The sequence below is a fragment of the Chiloscyllium punctatum genome, chromosome 5, assembly GCF_047496795.1.
Source record: "Chiloscyllium punctatum isolate Juve2018m chromosome 5, sChiPun1.3, whole genome shotgun sequence".
Lineage (NCBI taxonomy): Eukaryota > Metazoa > Chordata > Chondrichthyes > Orectolobiformes > Hemiscylliidae > Chiloscyllium > Chiloscyllium punctatum.
Window position 1 is genome coordinate 2,948,999 of NC_092743.1, and position 23,569 is coordinate 2,972,567.

At 44.9% G+C, this 23,569-nt stretch overlaps 1 protein-coding gene across 6 annotated transcripts in view; it reads right to left on the bottom strand.

Annotated features, from left to right (window-relative positions):
- The window catches only part of LOC140476825 (anion exchange protein 2-like), a 261,146-nt gene that overhangs the window by 42,250 nt on the left and 195,327 nt on the right, over positions 1-23,569 (bottom strand). For all 6 annotated transcript variants that reach the window (XM_072569633.1, XM_072569628.1, XM_072569629.1 and 3 more), the window contains 5 exons: positions 20,299-20,504; positions 7,998-8,134; positions 5,425-5,605; positions 2,852-2,987; positions 868-1,051 (listed from right to left, as the gene is read on the bottom strand). In XM_072569633.1, coding sequence (XP_072425734.1) covers positions 868-1,051; positions 2,852-2,987; positions 5,425-5,605; positions 7,998-8,134; positions 20,299-20,504 — 844 coding nt within the window. The remainder of the gene's footprint in view (positions 1-867; positions 1,052-2,851; positions 2,988-5,424; positions 5,606-7,997; positions 8,135-20,298; positions 20,505-23,569) is intronic.

Below are 23,569 nucleotides of genomic sequence, written 5' to 3' on the forward strand. Positions count from 1 at the left end.
GAAATGTTATCAGGCAGCTACAGCAAATAATTAAGATGACAAATGGAACTTTGGCCTTTATCACTTGGGGATTGGAGTCTAAAAACAGGGAAGACTTGTTACAATTGCACAGGGTGGTAACGGGGCCGCATTGTACACAGCTTTGATCCCCACATTTAAGACAGGATACATTGGCATTGGAGGCTGTTCCTGAGATGAAAGGGTTGATTATCAAGAATAGTTAAACAAATTAGGCCTTTATTAATTTAAGTTTAGAAGAATGAGGGGTGATCTTATTGAAAGATAGATTCTGAGGGTAGATATTAAGAAGATTATTCCACCTTTGAATAAGAGACACAGTTACAGAATGTCTTTTCCCAGAAAATAGTGAATATCTGGAATTCTTGACCCCAGACAGGTGTGGAGGATAGGTCACTGAAAGTATTTACAGAGGAGGTGGATTTTGAAATATTAAGGGGCTGAGGGCGATGGAAAGCTCACATTAAACAGAAGTTGAGGTCTGGGGCACCTCAGCTGTTATCTTATCAAATAGCAGGGTGGGCTTGAGGGGCAGAATAGACTACTCCTGCTCCTGTTTATGTTCCAAAGAAAATAGCCCCATCCTATCCAGTCTCTTGTAACATCTAAATTTCTCAATTTCTGGCAACACCCTCAATTTACTCTGTGTCTTTGGACATGATGAGTGTCCAAACCTCCATACAAGATGAACTCCGTCCAGAACTGAAACTGTGTTTGCTGCAGCATCAGATGGTATCCTGGGTTACACCAGAGCTCCTGTGAGGTCTGCGTGCTCTTGATGATGACAAGCTTAAATGTGTACAAGATCTTTCACCGAAACACAGTGAACAAACCTCAAGTCGAACTGACCTCACCACTGTCCACTGTCACTTTGGTCTCGTTGTCAGGATTCTCGTCCATCAGTGGCTGGGTGACTGAGGGATCAGCAGACTGAGCGATGTGGTTCTGGCTGTGATGGTGGGACATGAGTGAGCCCAGACTTGATGTTGAGATGTTGCGTGAAAACGTGAAGTCCTTGTCCTTATTGGGGTGGCTTTAAAATCAACAAAGAGGAGCATTTGTCTTTTCATTCTGATCCTGTCATTCTCATACCTGCCTCTCCACATTCCTGGCCTTTAGGAGAGAATATTCTGCTGTTTGTCACCTCTCCGATGTTTGACAGCAGAACACCATCACCACCAGATTTCTCTGACATTGATTCATTCCACATTGCACACACAGTCATAATTGGAAAGACACCCAACTCTCAGCTCAACAACATCTTGTACTTCTTAAAAAGACCTTTACTGCAGAGAAACAAGCCATTTGGCCCAATTCATGGGGCAAATGTTAAGGGCGGGATACATCGTGAGGTATTTCACAACAGTCTTTATTAAAGACTGACATCATACAGCGGGCCAATGGGATTGATGGTAAGGTGGTAACGTCACTGAGGTTACTAGTAATTGAAAACTCCAGGCCAATGTTCTGGGAATACTGGTTCAAATCCCACCATGGCAGATAGTGAAATTTACATTTAATAAATTCAAATCAAGAAGAAAAAGCCGGTCAATTGGTGACCATGTAAATAAATTGTCAGAAAAGATCCAACTGCTTCACAAATGTCCTTCAGGGAAGGAAATTTGACCATACCCAGTCAGACCTACATGTGACTCCAGACCCACAACAATGTGGTTGATTCCCAATTGCCCTCTGAGCAATGACCAACCGGCAGTGAATGCTGGCCAAGCTAATGCCCACATCCCATGAAAGATTTTTTAAAAGAAATTAAGCTATGAGTGATTTTTAAGGCGGTGACCAAATGCCTGGTCAATTCTAAGGTTTTAAAGTATACCTATATTACACCTCCATTAGAATCGTGAACACAGTTCAAAAGATAAAGGGAAGTGAAGGGCTTAAGAAGGTACAAGGATAGGGAGAGGTGTACAGGCTGGAGGAGGATACGGAGTTAGGGAGAGTTGTAGGGTCTGGGGGAAGATTACAGAGGTAGGGAGAGTTGTAGGGTCTGGGGGAAGATTACAGAGGTGGGGAGAGATGTAGGGGCTAGAGGAGGTTACAGAGATGGGAAGGGGTGTAGGGAGTGGGGGAAGTTAGCGAGATAGGGAGTAATTTGTATGTATTTACAGTGGAGTAAGAATGATGAATGGAAGAAGTTACAGTAAGCAAGTGCGGTGAGAGTTGTAGAACTGGGAGAAGTTAGAGATAGATAAGGACACATGGTGACAGACTGTGAGAGAACAAGAGTGCTGGGGAAGATTGACGGACATCGAGGTGGTTACAAATCAACAAATCAATTCCTTTTTAGTTACGTTAGGAAACAAGCTAATCAGAAACAGTGTTAGCCCTTAAACTGATGATTATGATAGCTCCAATTTTAAAAAAAGCCAAAATGCTGACTAATACTGTTACTATTTGCATGAAAGAAGAGGTCAATGTACATCAAATGTTTTATTAACCAGCACTCTAGGACTAGCAGTGTGCTGGTTGGTCAAGAGGCCCACATAATCAATGTAACTGAAAAGTCATGTGGAGGTATACACAGTGTTATACTTTAAAACACTGAAATAATAATGAAACTTTGCCTTAAATAAAACTTAGCAGCAGACAGCCTTCTCACTTTCACCTTCAATTGACTACCTGAAGATCGCAAAGATTGCAATAATACAGTAAAGTTTTAGTACTTCAGATATTGAATTTTTTGCTGGTTTATTGAGAGTGCTAGATCATAAGTGCCTGTTAAGTCAAAGTTTTCTGCACCACACATTGAAAGGAATTTGACTTAGTGTCTGTGGTGGACTAACATTCATGTAAGCACCTTCCTCAGTCATGCTACCTGTGTTTGAGAAGCAGAGCTCTCAGCACATTGGCTCGGTCCTCGGCCTTAATCTGATCAGAGATGATCATCTGTTCAACCACTTGATGTGCAATTCCTGGTAAGCTCTTCTGGTCCAAGTCTAATAGAACTGTGCCTGAGAGAGGACAAGAGAAGGTTAGATATACACAGCGTCATAGTTCAAGCTTCCCCAGCAGTTAATTTTAACTAAGCCCAGCATGGTACTGAGGCACACAAGTTAAGGAGTCATCATTTTGATTCTTGGAATGTGTTGAGCTCCATGATTACGACCAATGATAGCGTGAACGTTCTTGAGAGAGGCAGCATCGTGGTTATGTTTTAATGGATTATTACTGGATGTGTCTATAGCTTTTTTTTGGGGGGGGGGGGGGGGTACATGGTGGTGGTTTCAATTCAGTTAACCAAACATATTTAGAATGAACACCTAGTCATACTCTCGTTGATGATGACCATGAAACTACCAGATTGTTATAAAAACCCATCTAGCTCACTAATGTCCTTCAGGGATTCAATCTGCCATCCTTATCTAATCTGGCCTACACATTACTCCAGACTCACGTCAATATGGTTGACTCTTCACAACCCTCTGAAATGGCCTCATCAGTCACACCAGGGGACACATCCCCAGAGAGTGGTGCAGGCTAGATCATTGAAGGATTTTGAGTCAGAAGTAGATGATTCCCTGGTTAGTCAACAATCTAAGTGTATGGGGCAGACAGGAAAATGGAGTTGAGCCCACAATCAGATCAGTCATGACCTTACTGAATTGTAGAGAAGAATCAAGGAGCTGAATGGCCTATTCCTAGTCCTAATTCATATGTTCATTTTTGCTGTTGTACTCAAGGTGTTGGTGGCTCACCTTCAGCTTCTCAAGGACAGCTTGACTTCAGTGAAATATACTGACCTTGTCAGCTACGCCCACAACAGAGAAAGAATGTAAACAAAACATCAGCCAATATTCTGGCTCCAAACACAGCCCAATGATACTAGCTGGCAGAAGAGTTTGTAAGTACACAATGACAAGAGCTACAATACCATCCTGTTCTGAAGAACGAACTCTCACACAACACCAACCATACCATATTGAATAAGCTCAATAAATGAATGAATGAATGAATGAATAAATAAATTAATAGAATGATCAGGAATTGAAACTAGTATCAGTGCCAAATAATCATGGAATAAGATGGATAGCAGCATCATGGCTACAAAATTGGCTGGTTGACAGGAAACTGGCAGTTGAACTTCAATGCAGGAAAGAGAGGTGATATATTTTGGTGTGAAGATGATGAATAGACAATATAAATGAAGTGCAGGAGCAGACGGATCTGAGGGTTTATATGTGCGCAGAACATTGAATATGGCAGGACAAGTTGAGAGATCAGTTAATAAAGCACACAGCCTCCTTGACTTTATTCAGAAGGGCATTGATTTCAGGAGCAAGGTGGGTGATGTTGAGTTTGGTTTCAGCCAGAGTGTTGTACACAGATCTTGGTGACAGGATATGAAGGCATTATAGAGAGAGCACAAGAGATTTACCAAATGGTTTCAGAGATGAGGAACTTCAGTTATGAAGGTAGATTGGCGAAGCTGGGACTATCTTCCTTGGAGAAGATAGAGGGGTCTGCACAGAGTAGATCGAGGAAGATCAAGAATAAGAGGGCACCAACTTAAATAACTGGAAAAGGAGCAAGACAGATGTGGAAAAATGCTTTTCCGTGCAGTGATTGGTTAGGGTCATGATTGTGCTGCCTGAGGACATGGTGGAGGCAGATTCAATTGAAGCTTTCCAAATAGGGTCAACTGAAAAGGAACAATGTGCAGGGTTACATGCAGGAGACAGGAGAATCGTTCAAGGTGAATTGCTCATTTGGAGGGCCAGCACAGACATGATGGACTGAATGCCTCCTTCTGTGATGTCACAACTCTGAGATAGTTGTCATGGTCACCATTACAGAATCACTGGTGGACAGCCACAAATACCCATCTGGTTCATTAATAGTGAAGGAAGCTTGCCACGTTACACATGACTGCAGACCGACAGCAAAGTGGTTCACTGATAACTGCCCATTGAAATGGCTGAGGATAACACTCCATTGTATTAACGAAGGATTTAAACTGAAGTAATTTTTTCACCTGTCTGAACAGTTCAAATTAATAATGTTTGAGCGATGGAACTGCACATTCAATAATACTGATGCCATAAAAACTCAAACCCATGCCATAAATACTCGAGCCCATTACTATTAGTATTCATTTTCTCACGATGCCATAAATACTTCAGATCCTGATCAACTGCATACAAACTCTATTTGAATTAACACTGAACATGTATCAAGTGGCCTCCTCCCGATCTCCCTACCTGCCCCTCACCTTCAATGCTTTGCATTGTCCTGGTAACAGGCTTTGCACATGAATTAGTAAATTGGAAACACAGGTGATTTACTGGATGCGTTTAATAGATGAAAAATAAGTCACTGTTATTTGGTGATGGAGAAAAAACAAAGTTCAGTTGTGTATAACAGCACTTATCGATATAAAAAAGCATTTACCATGTGCCAGGGTCTTCCTGAGCTCCAGCAAACTGCGGAAGCTGAGCGAGGCGACATGGGGCTTTCCCCACCGATCCGTTTCCTCCTCCACGTCCTCCTCAAATTTGATCCACCTAGCCGTCTCCTTCCACTGCATTTCATGATTCTTATCCATTGTCAACTCATTCAGTTCAACAAACACCTTAGCAGAAGCACAATGAGAAAACATCAGATAACAACTACCAGCAGTTAACCTCAAAGGTACAGCCCAAAGCCAGGACTCTCTCAACAAGGAAAATAATTGTGGTTGTTGGAGGACTGTCATCTCAGCTCCAGGATACCTCTGGATAAGTTCTTCAGGGGACTGTCCTAGACCCAACCACTTTCAGCTGCTTCATCAATAACCTTCCCTCTACCATAAGGTCTGAAGTAGGGTTGTTCACTGATTACTTCACAATACTCAGCACCATTCTTAACTCCTCAGATACTGAAGCAATCCAGGTTCACATACAATTGGGCTGATAAGAGGCAGGTTACATTTGCATAGCTCAAATGCCAGGCAATGACCAAACTTCATAAGAGAGAGCTCAAGCTGCGCCCCCAGTACTCAAAGAGGCAGAAACAAAAAATAGAGCCAAGACCAGAACCAAACAAGCCATGACCTTACGGAATGTTGGAGCAGGCTCATGAGGTTGAATGGTCTCATCCTGTCTCCAAACCCTATGTCCCTATGACCATTGTTAACCTGCCCAATATCAACATCCTGGGGGTTACCATTGACCAGAAATTGAACTGGATTTGCCAGATAAACAGAGTGGCTACAAGAATAGGTCAGGCACTGGGAATATCACAAAGAGTAGCAAAATCCCATGATTTCCCAAAGCCTGTTCACCATCTTATAAAGCACAAATTAGGAATGTGATGGAATACTCCCCATTTGCCTGAATGAGTGCAGCCCCAACAACCCTCAAGAAGTTTGACACCACCCAAGGAAAAGCAGCCCGCTTGATTGGTATCACATCCAACACCGTCAACATTCACTCTGTCCACCGCTCACAGCAGTGTATATCAGCTACACAAAGGGTCTTGGGGCATGGTAATAGTTTGCCTACCTCTGCGTCAGTCAAGTCCCACCTCAGGATGTGATGAGCACAAACGTGTCATAACATGTCTGAATAGGTAGGTGAGAAGTGATTTTTCTACCATCCATAAGGTGCATTCAATAACTCATCAAGGCTCCTCTAGCAGCACCTTCCAAACCCACGACTGTTCTCATCTACCAGAACAAGGGCAGCAAGTGCAGAGGAACAACAAGCCCCTGTAAGTTTTCCTCCACCATCCTGACTGACAAACATATTACCGTTCCTTCAGCTGTTGGGTAAACTTCCTGGAATTGATTTCCTAAGGGCATTGTGTGTGTCCCCCACATTTCAAGAACTGCAGTGGCTCTAGAGGGCAGTTCATCATCACCTTCTCCAGGGTAATTAAGGGCAGGCAATAAATGCTGGATCAGCCAGCAACACTCACATTCCACCAAGGAATGGAAAAATATCTCATCGTGAACCAAAAGGTTCAACTCACCAATGTCACCATCAAAAATCCAGACACAAGTCAACAGCACCTGCCAGACACCCAGTGATGGAGCTCAGCATTTCCCATTAATGAAACAATGCCACAATCTGATACAATATTTTCAGGACCTGAAAGACAAACTTGTTTTCAAACTTTTTTTGAAATTTGAAAAATCAAACTTTTGATCCCAAGCTCTCACCTAAAGTGCACAGTCTATTCCCCAGAACGATAGCCTGATTATTTTTCCCACATGATGGCAAAGTTGCCACTCTGATTTGGGTCTATCATTTACCAGTCCTGTCCCACCGTGAACATCAGTGGCTATGACAGACATCACAGTACATTGCTGGCTGCAATGGTGATAGATAATCAACCTGTTTTAGGCTGAGCCTGCCTGTACAGCTTTAAGTGCTCGCTCACTGGTTACAGGGGCCAAGCAGCGATCTGAAAATTAGCATCTATAATTACAAAACATTGTCCGCAGGCACATCTATTGGTCAGAATCCACTTCACAATGTAAAGAAGTGGATCTCAGATCACACTGAGCTCACTTCTGACAAATTAACTCACAAGGTATGCGGCCATTGTCTCTTGTTCTTCTCCTGTCATGAAGCCGCTCCTAGCGTCCAGAGAGGTGTGAGAGCTCGGGAGGGGAAGGTGATCAGTGAGTAGCAGATCTGTAGCTCTGATCTCTGGTCTGTGCTGCGTTAACTGATCACTAGCACTTGGTTTAGGGAAGGGTAGCTCAGCAGGGGCCTCACCCCTGCTAGCTTGCAGCCAATCCCCAGTGAAAGCCACAGAGGGGTGGAGTCTGAATGTCCCCAGGGTGGAGTCCGGATGATAGCTGCACTCGACACAACAGCACTGACCTTCCCCAACACAGCTTTACACCCACTATAAGAATCACACAGGGATATCCGCCCCTTCAACAAGTGCATCTCAACCACAGGACCTCAAGGGACAAGTCAACACCTTCACACAAAGACTTCACTCAGAAAGAAAGTTATAAACACACAATGTACCTCATGTGGTTGCCGATCAGCTCTCTTGGTCTTTGGGTAGATTTCGGAATGCTCCTTTCCCACATGAACAACTGTGCCTTTTGTGCTCCTTTTGACCAAGTGCCGTCGAACTCCAGGAACATCCTCAAACCGATGACCTGTGGAGAGGAGATACATTTGTGATTCCCAACCACCCGTGAAGATCATGATCTGTCTAGTGAGAAACCTCCCAACAGAATGGGCAGGCATCCCAGAACGAGAATTACAACCAGTCTATGGTTAAGCCCTGTAAAGTCATTCAGCCCAACCAGTCTATGCTGGTGACTTTCCTAGACAGAGGAGAATGGCTCTGAATGGGGAAGGTCATTCAGCCCATCTTAGATAACCCATGACCTGTTGCAACATCAAACAGTGCAGTCCCAAAATGTCAGCTCAGGCCAATGGCAGTAGTGATGTGTGAACACACAGCACAAACTCAGGAGGTGAGATGTTTATCACTGAGCGAGCTAACATTTGAGATTAGAGGGGAAGGGAAGAGTGAGAAAGAGAGAGAACTATTCACCCTAGATTCTCACAAATGCTGCAGTGTGTGTGTGTGTTGGAGAAAAGAGGTCTCAGACTAACACATACCATCTGGAGTCACATGCTTCTTCAGACCAGTGAGGGGACCAATTAAAGCAAAAACTGCTTTTTAAGGACAAAATCTTACACAAATTAAAACTACCGTTTAAAACACAGCCTCGAAGAAGTTGCAACCCTCAACCGATCAAACTGGGAAGAGCAAGACTTTCCTCGTCTGGTTACCTCAGTAGAACTTGGTACCTTTTCTCTTTATTCATTCACGGGATGAGGGGATTGCTGGCTAGGCAGCATTTATTGCCCATCCCTAATTGCCTAGTTAAGAGTTAACTACATTGTTATGGGTCTGGAGTCACAGGTTGGCCAGACCAGGTAAGGATGGCAGTTTCCTTTCCTAAAGGGCATCAGTGACCCAGATGGGTTCATGGCCTTCATTAGACTCTTAATTCCGGATTTTTAAAAAAAAAGAATTCAAATTCCACCATCTGCCAGGACATTACCTGGGTCTCTGGATTACAGTCCACTAGGCTAGCGCCTCCCCTGAATGACCATGAGGCACAAGAGCAAAAAAAAAGTGGACAATCCAACAGTCAAGGATAGAAACAACAGCTACTTGTCTTCAGTCCAGTGAAATGTACACATGCTGCATGCAGCCCAGAGATATACACATCCACTATAATCAGTCCAGAGACATTGCTACACATTATGGTATACACACACACACACACACACACACAATGAAAGCAGAGGGAAACTGTACCTTTGTACTGATGGCTTCATGATAAAACATACTTGAAAGATAGATAACATGCATACTGAAGCCAAAAAATACAGATCTCCGAGAACAATCCAAAACTCAATACATATGCACTAGCGTCAAGGAACAATCTGAATAAAGTCTGATCTGCACAGCACCAAGTCAATAGAGAACGGTTCCACACACTTTTTTCTTAACTAACTGCAAAACCAGTCTGAGCAGGTGGTGTGTGTGCTACAATCAGCGAAGGGTTAAGGAAAGGGAGGTTAAACTGGTTAGACTTGTCAGAAAATCTGAGAAGACTGCAAAATGAGATAGCAATGAATGGACTGAGAGAGATATAATGGCAAGATAATTAAAGTGAGCAGAGGTGATTCATCAAAGGAGGCAAGAATAAGTATCAAAATAAAAACAGAAGAATGCTAGAAATGTTCAGAAGACCAGGCAGCACCTGTGCAGATAGAAACAGAGATAATGTTTCAGGGTGATGGCCTATTGCATGGTAATTCTGATGGACACTGAGCTTGTGGTGGTGGTGCTAGGGGTTGTGTGTGTGTGTGTGTGTGTGTGTGTGTGTGTGTGTGTGTGTGTGTGTGTGTGTGTGTGTGTGTGTGTGTGTGTGTGTGTGTGTGTGTGTGTGTGTGTGTGTGTGGTGTGTGTGTGTGTGGGGTGGGGGGGAAGGAGGTTAAAGCAAATGCAGATAAGATTAGGGGGGACAGGTCTGCTCTCAGAGGGTTTAATGATAACTCCAACAGGTCGAGGTGATAACTGAAACTTTAAAGTTCAGGCTAAGACAATCTGACAGACAGAAACTGTACAGTACAGTTTACAGGGTTGTTTCAGAATTGCAGGAGGGCGGCATTCAGTCCAGTGTGCCTGCATCGGTTAATGCAAATACCTTGTTTGAGGGAAACAGGAATTCCCATCCCATACATAAAGAGAGAGACGGTAGCAGCGTAACGGATAAAACAAGAGTCTTGCATTTAGGTTGTAACTTTGACAGCCACAGGACTTTACAAGGTGCTTTACACATGAGCACTTCATCATCAGGATCATCATTCCTGATGAAGGGCTTTTGCCCAAAACATCGATTTTCCTGCTCCTCGGATGCTGCCTGACCTGCTGTGCTTTTCCAGCACTACTTTAATAAGGGCACAGGGTAGAACACCTACTCTACAACACGGGTGCCATGGAATCATCTTTCCCAACCTGAGGAGAGTAGGTGGATTACAGTTTCATGTCTCAACTGAATAATCACACAACCAACATTATACACACACTCCCCGCCTGACCATCAGTCTGGTATTCCCTCAGCTCTGACCCTGAGACAGTGTGGCGCTCCCTCAGCACTGACACTCCGACACTGCGCACTCCCTCAGCACTGACCCTCCAACAGTGTGGCGCTCCCTCAGCACTGTCACTCCGACACTGCGCACTCCTCAGCACTGACCCTCCTACAGTGTGGCGCTCCCTCAGCACTGACCCTCCGACAGTGCAGCGCTCCCTCAGCACTGACTCTCCGACAGTGCGGCGCTCCCTCAGCACTGTCAGTCCGACACTGCGCACTCCCTCAGCACTGACCCTCCGACAGTGCAGCGCTCCCTCAGCACTGACTCTCCGACAGTGCGGCTCTCCCACAGCATTGACCATCCGACAGTGCGGCACTCTCTCAGCATTGACCCTTCGACAGTGTAGCGCACCCTCAGCATTGACCCTTCGACAGTGTGGCGCACCCTCAGCATTGACCCTTCGACAGTGCGGCATTCTCTCAGCACTGACCCTCCAACAGTGTGGCATTCTCTCAGCACTGACCCTCCAACAGTGCAGCGCTCCCTCAGCACTGACACTCCGACAGTGCGGCGCTCCCTCAGCACTGACCCTCTGATAGCGTGGTGTTTGCTCAACAATGATCCTCCAACAGTGCAGCACTTCTTCAGTAATGACCCTCTGACAGTGCAGCGCTCCCTCAGTACTGACCTCCGAACAGCATGCACTCCCTGTGCACTGGCCCTCTGACAGTGCAGTGCTCCCTCAGCACTGACCCTCTGACAGTATGGCACTCCCTCAGCAATGACCCTCTGACAGTGTGCACTCCCACAGCATTGAACCTAGACAGTGTGCACTCCCACAGCACTGCCCCTCTGACAATGCGGCACTCCCTCAATATTGACCCTCTGACAGTATGACACACCCTCAGTACTGACCCTTTGACAGTGTTTCACTCCCACAGCACTGACTCTCTTGATATATTGCTGGAAGTTTTGCAGTGAGGTTTTTCCCTGCAATCTTCTCATCCAAAGAATTGATCACACTACCACTGAGCCAAGGTGGCATTTAGGTTAACAGATAATGACTCAAATCCCTGTGAATCTAAGGGGGCCAAAGTGTAAAACCCCTGTGTTGAAACTGCTTGGGAATCACACATCTCGTGTTTTCCAGCTTTCTTTGTTAAGGGAATGTAATACAAATCCAATGCCCTGTGCTTCCTTCGATAACCCTATTGCCTCATTTTTCATTCAACTCCTCTAAATTCACCCAATTTAAATATTGAAGTAACTGTCCCACTAAAGTTCAAAGGTTAATGCCTCAAGTCCAAAAACTAGGAGTGGACCATTCAAGCCTGCTCTGCCATTCAATATGACAATGGCTGATGAGTCCCCTGTTCCTGCATCCTCCCTATGCTCTTTGCTCCCTTTAGCCCGATGAACTATATTGATCTCCTTCTTGAAAACATCGAGTATTTTGGCCTCAACTGCTTTCTGTAGCAGAGAAAGGTTTCCCACTCTCTGGGTGAAGACATTTCTCCTCATTGCAGCCCCAAATGGCCCACCCTGTAGCCTTAAGCTGTGAACCCCAGGTTATCGGGAACATATAACCTTTTATAGTCCTGTCAGAATTTAACCGGTTTATAGAAGATCCCCCCCCCCCCACCCCCCGCCTTCCTGCATTCTTCTAAACTCCAGTGAATACATTCCTAACTGATTCAGTCTCTCTTCAGATGTCAGTTCTGCTATCCCAGGAATTATCCGGTCGGCCTTTATTGCACTCGCTACATAGCCACGCATCCTTCCTCAGATAAAGAAATAAAAACTGTTTTCCTACACAAATCTTCTCATTACGAAAGCCAACATACCATTTGCTTTCTTCACTACCTGCTGCACCTGCATGTTTACTTTCAGAGACTAGTACACAAGGACACTCAGGACTCATTGTACCTCCCCCTTTCCCAATCTATGGTCATTCTGATAATAATGTGCGTCCTGCTGCCAAAGTGGATAACTTCATATTTATCTATGTTATATTTCAACTGTCATTGTTTGTCCACTCACACAATCACACTGAAGCATCTCTGCATCCTCCTCACCGTTCTCTCCCACACCTCCCCACCACCCAACCTGGAGATATTGCACTTAGTTGTCTCACCTAAATTATTAATATATATTGTGGATAGTTGGAATCTTAGCACTGAGCCCTGTGGTACCCCACCAGTCACTTTCTGCCATTCGGAAGAAGATCCATTTATTCCTACTCGTTGTTTTCTGCCAGTTCTCTCTCCAAAATAAACACAGACAACACTGGATAAACTCAGCAGGTCTGGCAGCATCTGGGGAGAAACAGTTCTGAAGGAAGGTGATACTGGACTTTAAATGTGAAACTCTTTCTCTCTCCACAGATTATACCAGACCAGCACTGTGTGTGTTTCGTTAAGCTTTCCAGCATCTGCAATATTTTGCCTTTATTCCAGTTTTCTATCCATGTCAGTACACTACCCCAATCCCACTTTAATTTTACATGCAAGTGTCTAATGTGGGACCTCATTGAACAACTTCTCAAAGTCCAAGTAAACTGCATCCATTAGCATACCTAATCAATTCTACTCGACACATGCTTGAAGAATCCAGATTTGTCAAGCATGATTTCCCTTTCCTAAATCCATGTTGACTCTGTCTATTCCTGTGGCAAATCACTCCATACTCTTAACAGTTCTCCGTGTACACAATTTTCTTCTAACCTTTCTCCTCAATCAGAGGATTTAAAACTGCCTCATGTCAGTGACGGTACAGCCAGATGAAACAGCAGATCGAATGCTTGAAGTTTGTTCCACAAATCAATAACCCTCTGCGTGGAGATGAATGTCACCACATCAGTCCAAATGTTACTTTGGCTCTTCTCCTGCTGTTCATTTTCAGTAATATTCCAAGCTTACCCAGTCTGCACCAAATGTTGGCTTGCTCTACATTGTCAGCTCCGGGCTGTAACACCTGACTCTTTGATGGAACATCACCACAGCAATCCTGGGAATGGCCCTTGCAGCACTGCTTCCATCAGGAACCCAGAGAATTAGTGAGCTGGTGATTTACTCTAACTTCACACATTACCATCATAGTAACAAGAACCAATTAACAAGAGATAAGAGGAAGACAGCATCCAGGTGCAGTTCAAACACCCGAGGCTATCGTAATTGTAATGACCATTATTTGCTGTGTCCAGTTTCTTCTGGTTTCATACCTGGCAACATTCCTCAGAATGTTCCCACCCAAGATAGCACAGTAAACAACACATTTTCTACTTCTACACAAATCTGCATTTATAGAATGCCTTCATTGAAACAACACCGGCGTCTCCAATTCATTGAAACAAAACATCTCTGGACTTCACAAACATTTTTAGACAAATTTGACACTGAGCCACATGAGGAGATATTATCAAAAAGATAGTGTTTAACAGCAAGAGATTAAAAATCACACCAGGTTATAGTTCAACAGGTTTATTTGGAAGTACTAGCGTCCATTGTTGCACCTTCATCAGGTAGCTGTGGAACAGGATCATAAGGCACAGAATTTATAACAAAAGATCTGTCTCATGCAACTGAAACGATATATTGAACAAACCCAGATTGCTGTTAAGTCTTTTATCTTTTAGAATGGATTGCAGGTTTTGGTTCATTAATATGTAAATCCCAGAACTTCTTTCCAGTCGCATTCTTGAGATGACTTAAGCTTTTATTAAAAAAAAGTGACACCTCAGCTCAGACAATGCATTAAAGGTGTGAGGTTAGAGTCTGTCTGTATCCCAATCTTGAGCCAGATTGTTCTATTTCCATAGTAGGAAGTTATAAAATATTGCAAAGGGTTAACTACCTGCATTGACTGCCTGCAGAATGTGTGCTTTTGAACAAAATAGAATGTATCTGCAATTACAATTCTGCAAATGCAAATTCACCCCATAGACTTGTGTGTATGTGTGTGCGCGCACACACGAGGGAGGAAGAGAGTGAGAGTGTGTGCGTGTGCATGTGCAGGGGGCTAGGTGGTGGGAGAGAGAATGTGTGTGTGAATATGTGTTTGCATGCATGGTATCGCTTCTCGGCCTTTTGGCTCGGAATATGTGTAGTTCCTGAGGACCAGAGGAAGAGATTCTGCTCGAGTGCTGCAGGTGGCGAGGGAGAAACCACGGGGATCGTGCTGAGAGTCGTCGGAGCTACTGGAGAGCATTGCTGGATCGTTATTGGACGTTGGAGGATCGTTTGGTTGTGCTGACCTGCTCTCGGTGGATCTTTATGCTGGCTTCAGCCCAACGCCAATTCAGGTACCAGCCAACCTCAGAGCTATGGCCTCAGCAGCTGCTCGCAGCCCAGGCCAGGGCATTCGCAACACAGTCAGGGTGACTGTGAACAAGGTGGAAGAGCACAAGCTGGTCGATCGGATGGTGTTCATGAAGTAGATTTTGCTGGAGTGCTGTGGGTTTGCTGCAGAGGCCATGCTCTTCAGGAACTGGGCCGACCAATCCTTGATCCCCTTCACCGTCAGGACCGACCACCTGAAGGTGCTGGGTATTTGGTTCGGGGAGGCTGGGGCGTATGCCAACTCTTGGGAGGAGCATATCAGCAAAGTGAGGCAGAAACTGGGCAGATGGAAGCTACGGTCGCTCCCCATCGCGGGAAAAAAACCTGGTCATCAGGTGTGAGGCACTGTCTTGCTGTTATACGTGGCACAGGTCTGGCCTATTCCCAGAACCTGTGCCGCTGCAGTCACCCGGGCCATCTTCCAGTTTATATGGAGGTCAAAGATGGACCGGGTCCGAAGGGACTCGCTGTACAAAGATCTGGGCAACGAAGGAAAAAATATACCTAATGCCACCCTCACCCTGATGGCCACCTTTGTGTGTGGCTGCATCAAGCTGTGCGTGGATCCCTGGTACGCAAACACCTAGTTGTTACTACGTACTGAGGTTCTACCTGTCCCCGGTGTTGCGAAAGATGGGCCTGGCCTCGCTGCCGCGGAATGCTCCGAGTAGTTGGAACGGTCCGTATCACCTGTCCTTGGTGGAGAAGTTTATGAAGAAAAACACCTTTGACCACAAGTCTGTCAGGAAGTGGTCAGCACGTAGTGTCCTTGAGACCCTTCGGGAAAAGGAGAGGGCGGATCCTATCGAGCGGTTCCCTGAGCAGACTGTCAAAGCCATTTGGTAGAATACCTCATCACCAGAACTTTCCAACAAGCACCAAGACATGGCTTGGCTGGTGGTGAGAAGGGCTCTGCCTGTGAGATCCTTTATGCACGCCCGGACTCTCTGCTGCACCGCACACTGCCCTGGAAGCGGCTGCAGGGGGGGAACGAGACTGTCAGACACCTCCTTCTGGAATGTGCCTACGCAGAAGAAGTCTGGAGAGGAATGCAGTGGTGTTTGTTGAGGTTCGTCCCGAGCAGCGCCGTGACGCGGGACTCTGTGCTCTACGGTCTGTTCCCCGGGATGCACACTGAGACGAACATCAACTGTGCCTGGAGGATAATCATCTCGGTCAAGGACGCTCTCTGGGCGGTCCGAAACCTGTTGATCTTCCAGCTGAAGGAGTTGATCCTGACTGAGTGTTGCAGACTGGCACATTCCAAGGTCCAGGACTACGTGTTGAGGAATGCGCTGAAGCTTGGGGCAGCTGCCGCCTAGGTGCAGTGGGGAAAGACCACTGTGTAACATCTGCCTGCCTAAAGAAGAACATGGGGCCCACGCAGTCATTTGGGCTCTGCTGACACCTAAGCTAAATATATGCATATGATTGATAAACGTACAGACCTGTATATAAAAATGATAAATTCTGATCTCTATATGTAAAGGTTTACATATGTATGGCATGACCAACTGTACAGACCCTCAAATTATTTTATGAATAAAGTTTATTTTTTGAAATAAAAAAAAGTTTGCATTCATGGTAGTGTGTTTAGAGGCTGATAGCCAGGTTCAGTACTAATGAGGATGGCCTCAATCAGGACCTTGGGTTCATGTCACACTACAGGTGACCCCACGACAGTATACGCTCTCACACACATGCACAAACACACACTCCTACATACTCTCACACTCACACAGACTCTCCCATACACATGCTTGCTCTCTCTCTCTCTCAGACACACACATTCATCCTCCATGACAACGTATGAATGGACACAACTCAACAATCGCCAGTGAAGACGTTCCCTCTCAGTCACGGAACACTTCAGCAGTCAGGAACATTCAGCCTCAGATCTTCGGATGACCATCCTCCAAGGCGGACTTCAGGATTCACAACAATGCAGAGTGGCCGAGCAGAGGCTGATAGCCATGTTCGATACCCATGAGGATGGCCTCAACCAGGACCTTGGGTTTATGTCCCCACTACACGATACACACTCTCTCACACACACACAAGCACACATACACGCACGCTCTTACATACTCTCAAACACACACCCCCTACACAGGTTTATACTCCGTTACACTCAGGCACACAACATATTGTCCATTATACCGTTTCAGTTGCATGACATGGAGATCTTTTGCTGTAAATTCTGTGTCTTATGATTCTCCAGCTACCTGATGAAGGAGCAGTGCTCCAAAAGTTAGTGCTTCCAAATAAACCTGTTGGATTATAACCTGGTGTTGTGTAATTTTTAACTTTGTCCACCCCAGTCCAACACCAGCACCTCCACATCAGATTTAGGAAGAGAATTCCAGAGCTCGAGGCTTCTTGGTAGTGGAAGGGATAGCCTTTAGCGGCTCAGTTTAAAATCTGTGGTGCTCAAAAACCCAGAAACAGAGAAATGCAGAGATCACAGACAATACAGGACACTCCAAAGGAAAAGAGTGGCAAAGCAATGCACTGACTTGAAAGCATGAATGAGCCAATGCAAGATCCACAGAATGGAAGTCACAGGGTTAGGAATGCCTAAACTGATCAGATTTGTTGAATTCAATTCATGAAGGCGAAAGGGATCAGATTATGTGGACAGGGTGCGGAAAGTTATCTAACATTCTTAATGTGGTTCTGGTTGGAATGCTGTTTGGAGGATCACAGAATCACAGAGATGTACAGCATGGAAACAGACCCTTCAGTCCAACTCATCCATGCCGACCAGATATCTTAATCTAATCTGGTCCCATTTGTCAGCACTTGATCCATATCCCTCTAAACCCTTCCTATTAGTGAGTTTTGAGAAGATTTGAGAGGATTGAAAAGATTGGAGAAGATAAGAACCCTTCCTATTCATATTCCCATCCGGATGCCTATTAAATGTTGTCCTGTACAAGCCTCCATCACTTCCTCTGGCAGCTCATTCCATAAAAGAACCACCCTTTGCATGAAAAAAGGTGCCCCTTAGCTCCCTTTTACATCTTTCCCCTCTCATCCTAAACCTATGCCCCCTAGTTCTGGACTCCTCCAAAACCAGGGAAGAGACCTTGTTTATTTACTCTTTCAAATGCCCCTCATGATTTTATAAACCTCTATACGGTCACCTCTCAGTCTCCGACACTCCAGAGAAAATATCCCTAGTCTATTCAGCCTCTCCCTGTGGCTCAAACCCTCTAGCAACATCATTGTAATCTTTCAAATTTCACAACATCCTTCCTATGGGAGGGAGACCAGAACTGCACACAATATTCCAAAAGTGCCAGTGCAGACTCGATGCACCGAATGGCCTCTTTCTGCACTGTAGGGATTCTATGATTCTATTGTTTCTAGGTTGCTAAATACTTGTTTGCCCTATTTGAATCAAAGGTCTAGGATTGTTTTAGGTTGACATTCTTGTTTGTTAACGAAGACTCAATGAGGTACCAAGGTCTGGGAGCTATGTGAATAGCACTTTTAACAGAATGGTCACATCACAGATCAAGACAGAAAGGGAATGGTTGATCCCTATCAGAGCAGACAGGAGTCTCTTGAGTATCTCTTACTCATTAACTTTTTAGAATTCTGCTGAAGGCAATAGTTCATCAGACAAATGTAGTAAGAGCCAAGTTTGTGGCACCACCAGTGGCTCAGGCACACTGGTTTAGGATAAAGGGGAGAAAGGACAATAGTAATTGCAATTCAATAGATACAGGAACAAAAAACAATCTTGGTATTGTATAAATGAATGGGCATGGACTGAAGATTGGTTAACAGACAGGAAGCAGAGAATAGGAATAAATGGGTCATTCTCAGGTTGGCAGGCTGCAACCAGTGGGTTACTGTAATTGTAATCTTTATAAATTTGCAGAGGATACAAAACCCGGTGAGAAATCGAGTTGTGAGGAAAACATAAAAAAGTTTCAAGGCGTTTAAACAGGCTGCAGCTGAGGGGGCAAGAGCCTTGTGGATGAAAATAATGTAACTAAGTGGGAGGTGATTCACTTTGGTAGGAGGAACAAAGGTGCAGAGTGTTTCTTAAATGGAGAGAGACTGGAAAGTGTTGTTGTATGAAGGAACCTGGTGCTTTTTTTTGTGAATGACTGAAAGGTAGCACGCAGGTGCAGCAAGCAATTCAGATGGCAATTGCTACGTATTGCAAGAGACAACACTTGAAGGATGGTTGTAGCTGTGATCCCCTTGCCTAAGGAGGGATGGACTTGCCACTGAGGGAGTGCAACAGAGGTGCACCAGGTAGATTCCTGGGATGGTGGGACTTTGAAGTGAGAGGAGACTGAGGAAACTGGGCTTGGACTGTCTGAAGTTTAGAAGAATGAGAGGTGACCTCGTTGAAACCTATTTCTTCACTCAGAGGGTGGTAAATCTTTCTGCAGAGGGCTGTGGAAACTCACTAAGTATGTTCAAGAGATTGATAGATTTCTAAATATTAAAGACATCACAATATATGGAGATAGTGTGAGGAAATGGTCAGCCAGGATCTAGAACGATTTGGAGGAGCCGTAGGGTGGAGAAAGTTAAAAATCCCACAACACCAAGTTATAGTCCAACAGGTTTATTTGGAAGCACCAGCTTTCAAAGCTCTGCTTCTTCATCAGGTGGTCGTAAGGCAAATGGATAAGACAGAATTTATAACAAAAGAGTACAGTGATACAATGATACATTGAACAAACCTAGATCATCTTTTAGAATGGATTTACTGGTTTTGGTTCTTTAAAATGTAAATCCCAGAACTTCTTTTAATGCACCTTCTCGAGATAATTTAAGGTGTTATAATAAAAGGTGAAATATCAGCTCAGACAAGGCCTGACAGGTGAGAGTCAGACTGGTTCTATTTCCAAAGAGGAATTTACAAATAGTGTATGGATTCACTGCCTGCAGGATCTAGAGTGGCAGACTTGAGCCGAGTGGTTTAACAGTCTATCTTTTCTCCATCTGTTTCTATCAGTAATAGTGAAATGCACTATTTATTGCAGCAAGTTTTAAAAAACTATACACAGCTCACAATGTCAATTCCAAGCAGTCAAAAATGTGACGACTTCAACTCATTAATCGGCTGATGACACCCTTTCAAGTTGGAATCGACACTGCATGCATTATACGGATTGTGCTTTTCTATACAGAGTCAGAACAGGAGATTAATAATCAGAGGGTGTTCTGAAAAAATTGTACCAGGTTCTGATTAGACTCAACATACTGACTGACTACCTTCCTTCTCGGTCATTCTCAGAGCAGTGTCCATGCTCCACTGTCAATGCCACTACTCTCTCCCTAATGTAAATATCACATTACCTGGGGACTCAGTTCTTTCTACCACCACTTACTTTTCATATAATCCAAGTCAGCCACAGCCAGCATCTCTGCTTCAAGCTCATCAGTTGGTATCTTTTGGAATTTGGCCTCATCCACATTCGTCTGACTCCCAATTCTCCTCCGCTCCTTCAGGTCATAACTGCTGCGATGTGCCAAAGGTGTCTTCTGTAAGGCACGGTTCTCCTCCGATGCAGATGCATCTCCAGCCATTGCACCCCTGATAACATACATTTGGGAGAGCACTCAAGATTTTACAGGATCACAAATACATGTTCGCTTTTCTCCCTTCCCAAATCACACACCATCCCATCTTGGATACATTTCACTATTTCTACATTCTCATTCCATACCTCGGTTTGATTTGATTTATTGGTGTCACATGTACCTAAGTACAATGAAAAGTTTTGTTTTGCGTACAGTACAGGCAGGTCATAACAAACAAGGACAAATAGATTTTAGGGTGTTTAGACAGGGCAAGGCTTGCAAGTTACTCATAAGAACCCATTGCATAGAAGAGTGCTACATTCCTTCAGGTCAGAGGGTAAAGGGATGTTAGAGTAATTTATACATTTAATAATTTAACAGGGAACATGGAGAAAAACTCTCAGCTGGTGGGTGGGTCTAGAACAGAAATATAAAACCAGGCTCTTCAAGGATGATATCAGGAAGTGTTTCTGAACATTATGGAAATCTGAAAGTTTCTCCCAAAAGTTGCTGAAACCCAGGAACCTTTGGGAATTTCAAAACTGAGATGATTGGATGGGCAGAGGGATTAAAAGTAATAAAATCAAGGTGAATTGTTGGATTTAAGATACCGATCAGCTACAACTGAATGGTCGAACAGGTTTTTTTTAAAGATTCCCTACAGTATGGAAACAGACCCTTCGGCCCAACAAGTCCACATCGACCCGCCTAAGAGCAACCCACTCAGACCCATTCCCCTCCCTCACATTTACCCCTGACACTATGGACAATTTAGAATGGCCAATTCACCTGACCTGCACATCTTTGGATTGTGGGAGGAAACCGCAGCACCCGGAGAAAACCCATGGGGAGAATGTGCAAACTCCACAAAGACAGTCGCTCGAGGTGGGAATCGAACCCAGGATCCTGGTGCTGTGAGGCAGCAGTGCTAACCACTGAGCCACCGTGCCTCCCCCACTGTGCTGCCCTTGGTAGGGCAAAATGGCTTCCACCTGCTCCTATGCACCCTCTTAACTACTGGCTGTAATTAGCCACATGGATGGATTGGTGCAAGGGCAAACTTCTTCATCTTCTCATGTTGGCCTTGTCAGAGTCTGTTATATTGTGGAACTGGTGTCATAGGTTGGCCTTGACTGCAGAGGGGTGATGTACCCTTCTCTGCATTATGATGGGTTATGATAATCTGGCAGATTGTTGATGACCTTTCCTGGAGTCAGAAAACATGAGCAGAGCGAACCAACTCAATTTCTCAAAGAGATGTATACGCCCTGAAGCTTAAAGACAGATTTAAGTGACAGGAGAGGTCAGGAGGGTGAAAGAACCAGTTGATGGAGCACAGGAGAGCTTGGGAAGGAAAATCCCACAATGTCATTAAATGCAATTGAGAGATGGCTAGATTCTCTCTCATTGAAGATTGCCCATGACTTATGTGGTCCAATATTTATTTGATTTTCATCAGCCTAAGCCTGAATGTTGTTCAGATCTTGTTGTGTTTGTACTTGGACTGCTTCAGTATCCGATGAGTTGTGAATGGTGCTGAATATTGTGCAATCATCAGTGAACATCCCCATTTCCTGCCTTATAATGGTGGGAAGGTCATTGATGAAACAGCTGAACATGGTTGGGTCCAGGATATTATCCTGATTTCCACGATTCCAATTGACTTCAGTTTTCCTACAGGTCTTTGATTCCACACTCAGTCAATTAGTGTTTGAAGTCAAGGTCAATCATTCTTACTCTCTTGATGGGATAAATTAGAGCCTCTGGTGGGAAGTGACTTAATGAGTCTCTCGAGGCACTGTTTGTCCAGGTACTTGAGTCATCCTGTTCAGAGATATTATGACACACCTCTGGAGCAGGTAAAACTTGATCCAAGAGCTCCTGATTACTCTCCAAGCATTATATGAAGCCTCTGATAGCAGACAGCTGTCGATGACCAGGCCACAGCCAAATGCAGCTAAGCTAAAGAATAAAAAAAAGTGTGCCCTACCTGCATACATGAGTATGAACCTCTCACAGGAAGGAAGGGAAGACCGACAGTGCAGGTGGTGACAGTGCAGTCTCCAGGGACAAAGGACAAGTTATGAAAACAGATCAGGGATAACTACCAAAGTGAAGACAACATTTTGTGGACTATCTGACTTATTAGGCTACCAGAGTGGGCAGCACTACATCCCCTGCTGCGTGGCCTGTCACTGTCTACCCCCATCAACAGCTGACATGGGAACAAACTGCAGTCCCACCCTAACCCTCAGGGGCTGGCGACTGGAATCTGTAATCTGCTGATCTTGGACTGACTGCAGCAGCCACAAGGTAAATGCCTCACTACTGCAACACGTATGATCAGTCCAGGATTGCCACTACAGGACAGCGTGCGAGAGGGGTGAGGAGAGAGGGAGGAGGGAGAAGAGGGAAACAGGGAGGAGGCAGAAAAGTGAGAATGAAATGAAGAGGGGAAGAGATGGAAGGGTGACAGAGGGAGGAAAGGGAAACAAGGAAAGGGGGAAGAGTGAGAAGAGAATGGGGAGAGGGTCAGAGGAAGTGGGGAGTGGAAACAGAGGAAGAGGAAGTGAGAGGGGGACAGGTTAGGGGGAGGGTGAACAGGGAATAGGGAGAGTGTCAGAAGGTGAGGAGGGAAGTGGACAATGCAAAGGGGGGAGGCATAAGGAGGGGAGGGGAGAGGAAACATAAGGAAGGATCAGGAGGGGAATGAAGGGACAGAAAATAGATATGGAACAACAGGAGGGGAGGGGAAGAGAGGACAGGAAGAGGGGAGGGGAGGCGAGAGGGCACAAAGGGAGGGAGGGTGGGTAGGAAATGTAGGGAGGGAGGATGGGCAGAGAAATAGAAGGTAAAAGGAAAGGAGAGAGAAAGGGCAGGGAAATATGGGGAAAGTCAGGAATATAGTAACTAGCTCTCAGATTTATAGAGAAATGATGGGAGTTGAAATTAGGATGATAAAGCAAATTCAGGCCAAATTTCTGTTTGATTCTCCTGAATCTGCTTCTGTCACCCTCTTAAAGTGCGTGTTCCAGACCGTCACAAAAAGTTGTTGATCAGGATCACAAGATGTCTCAC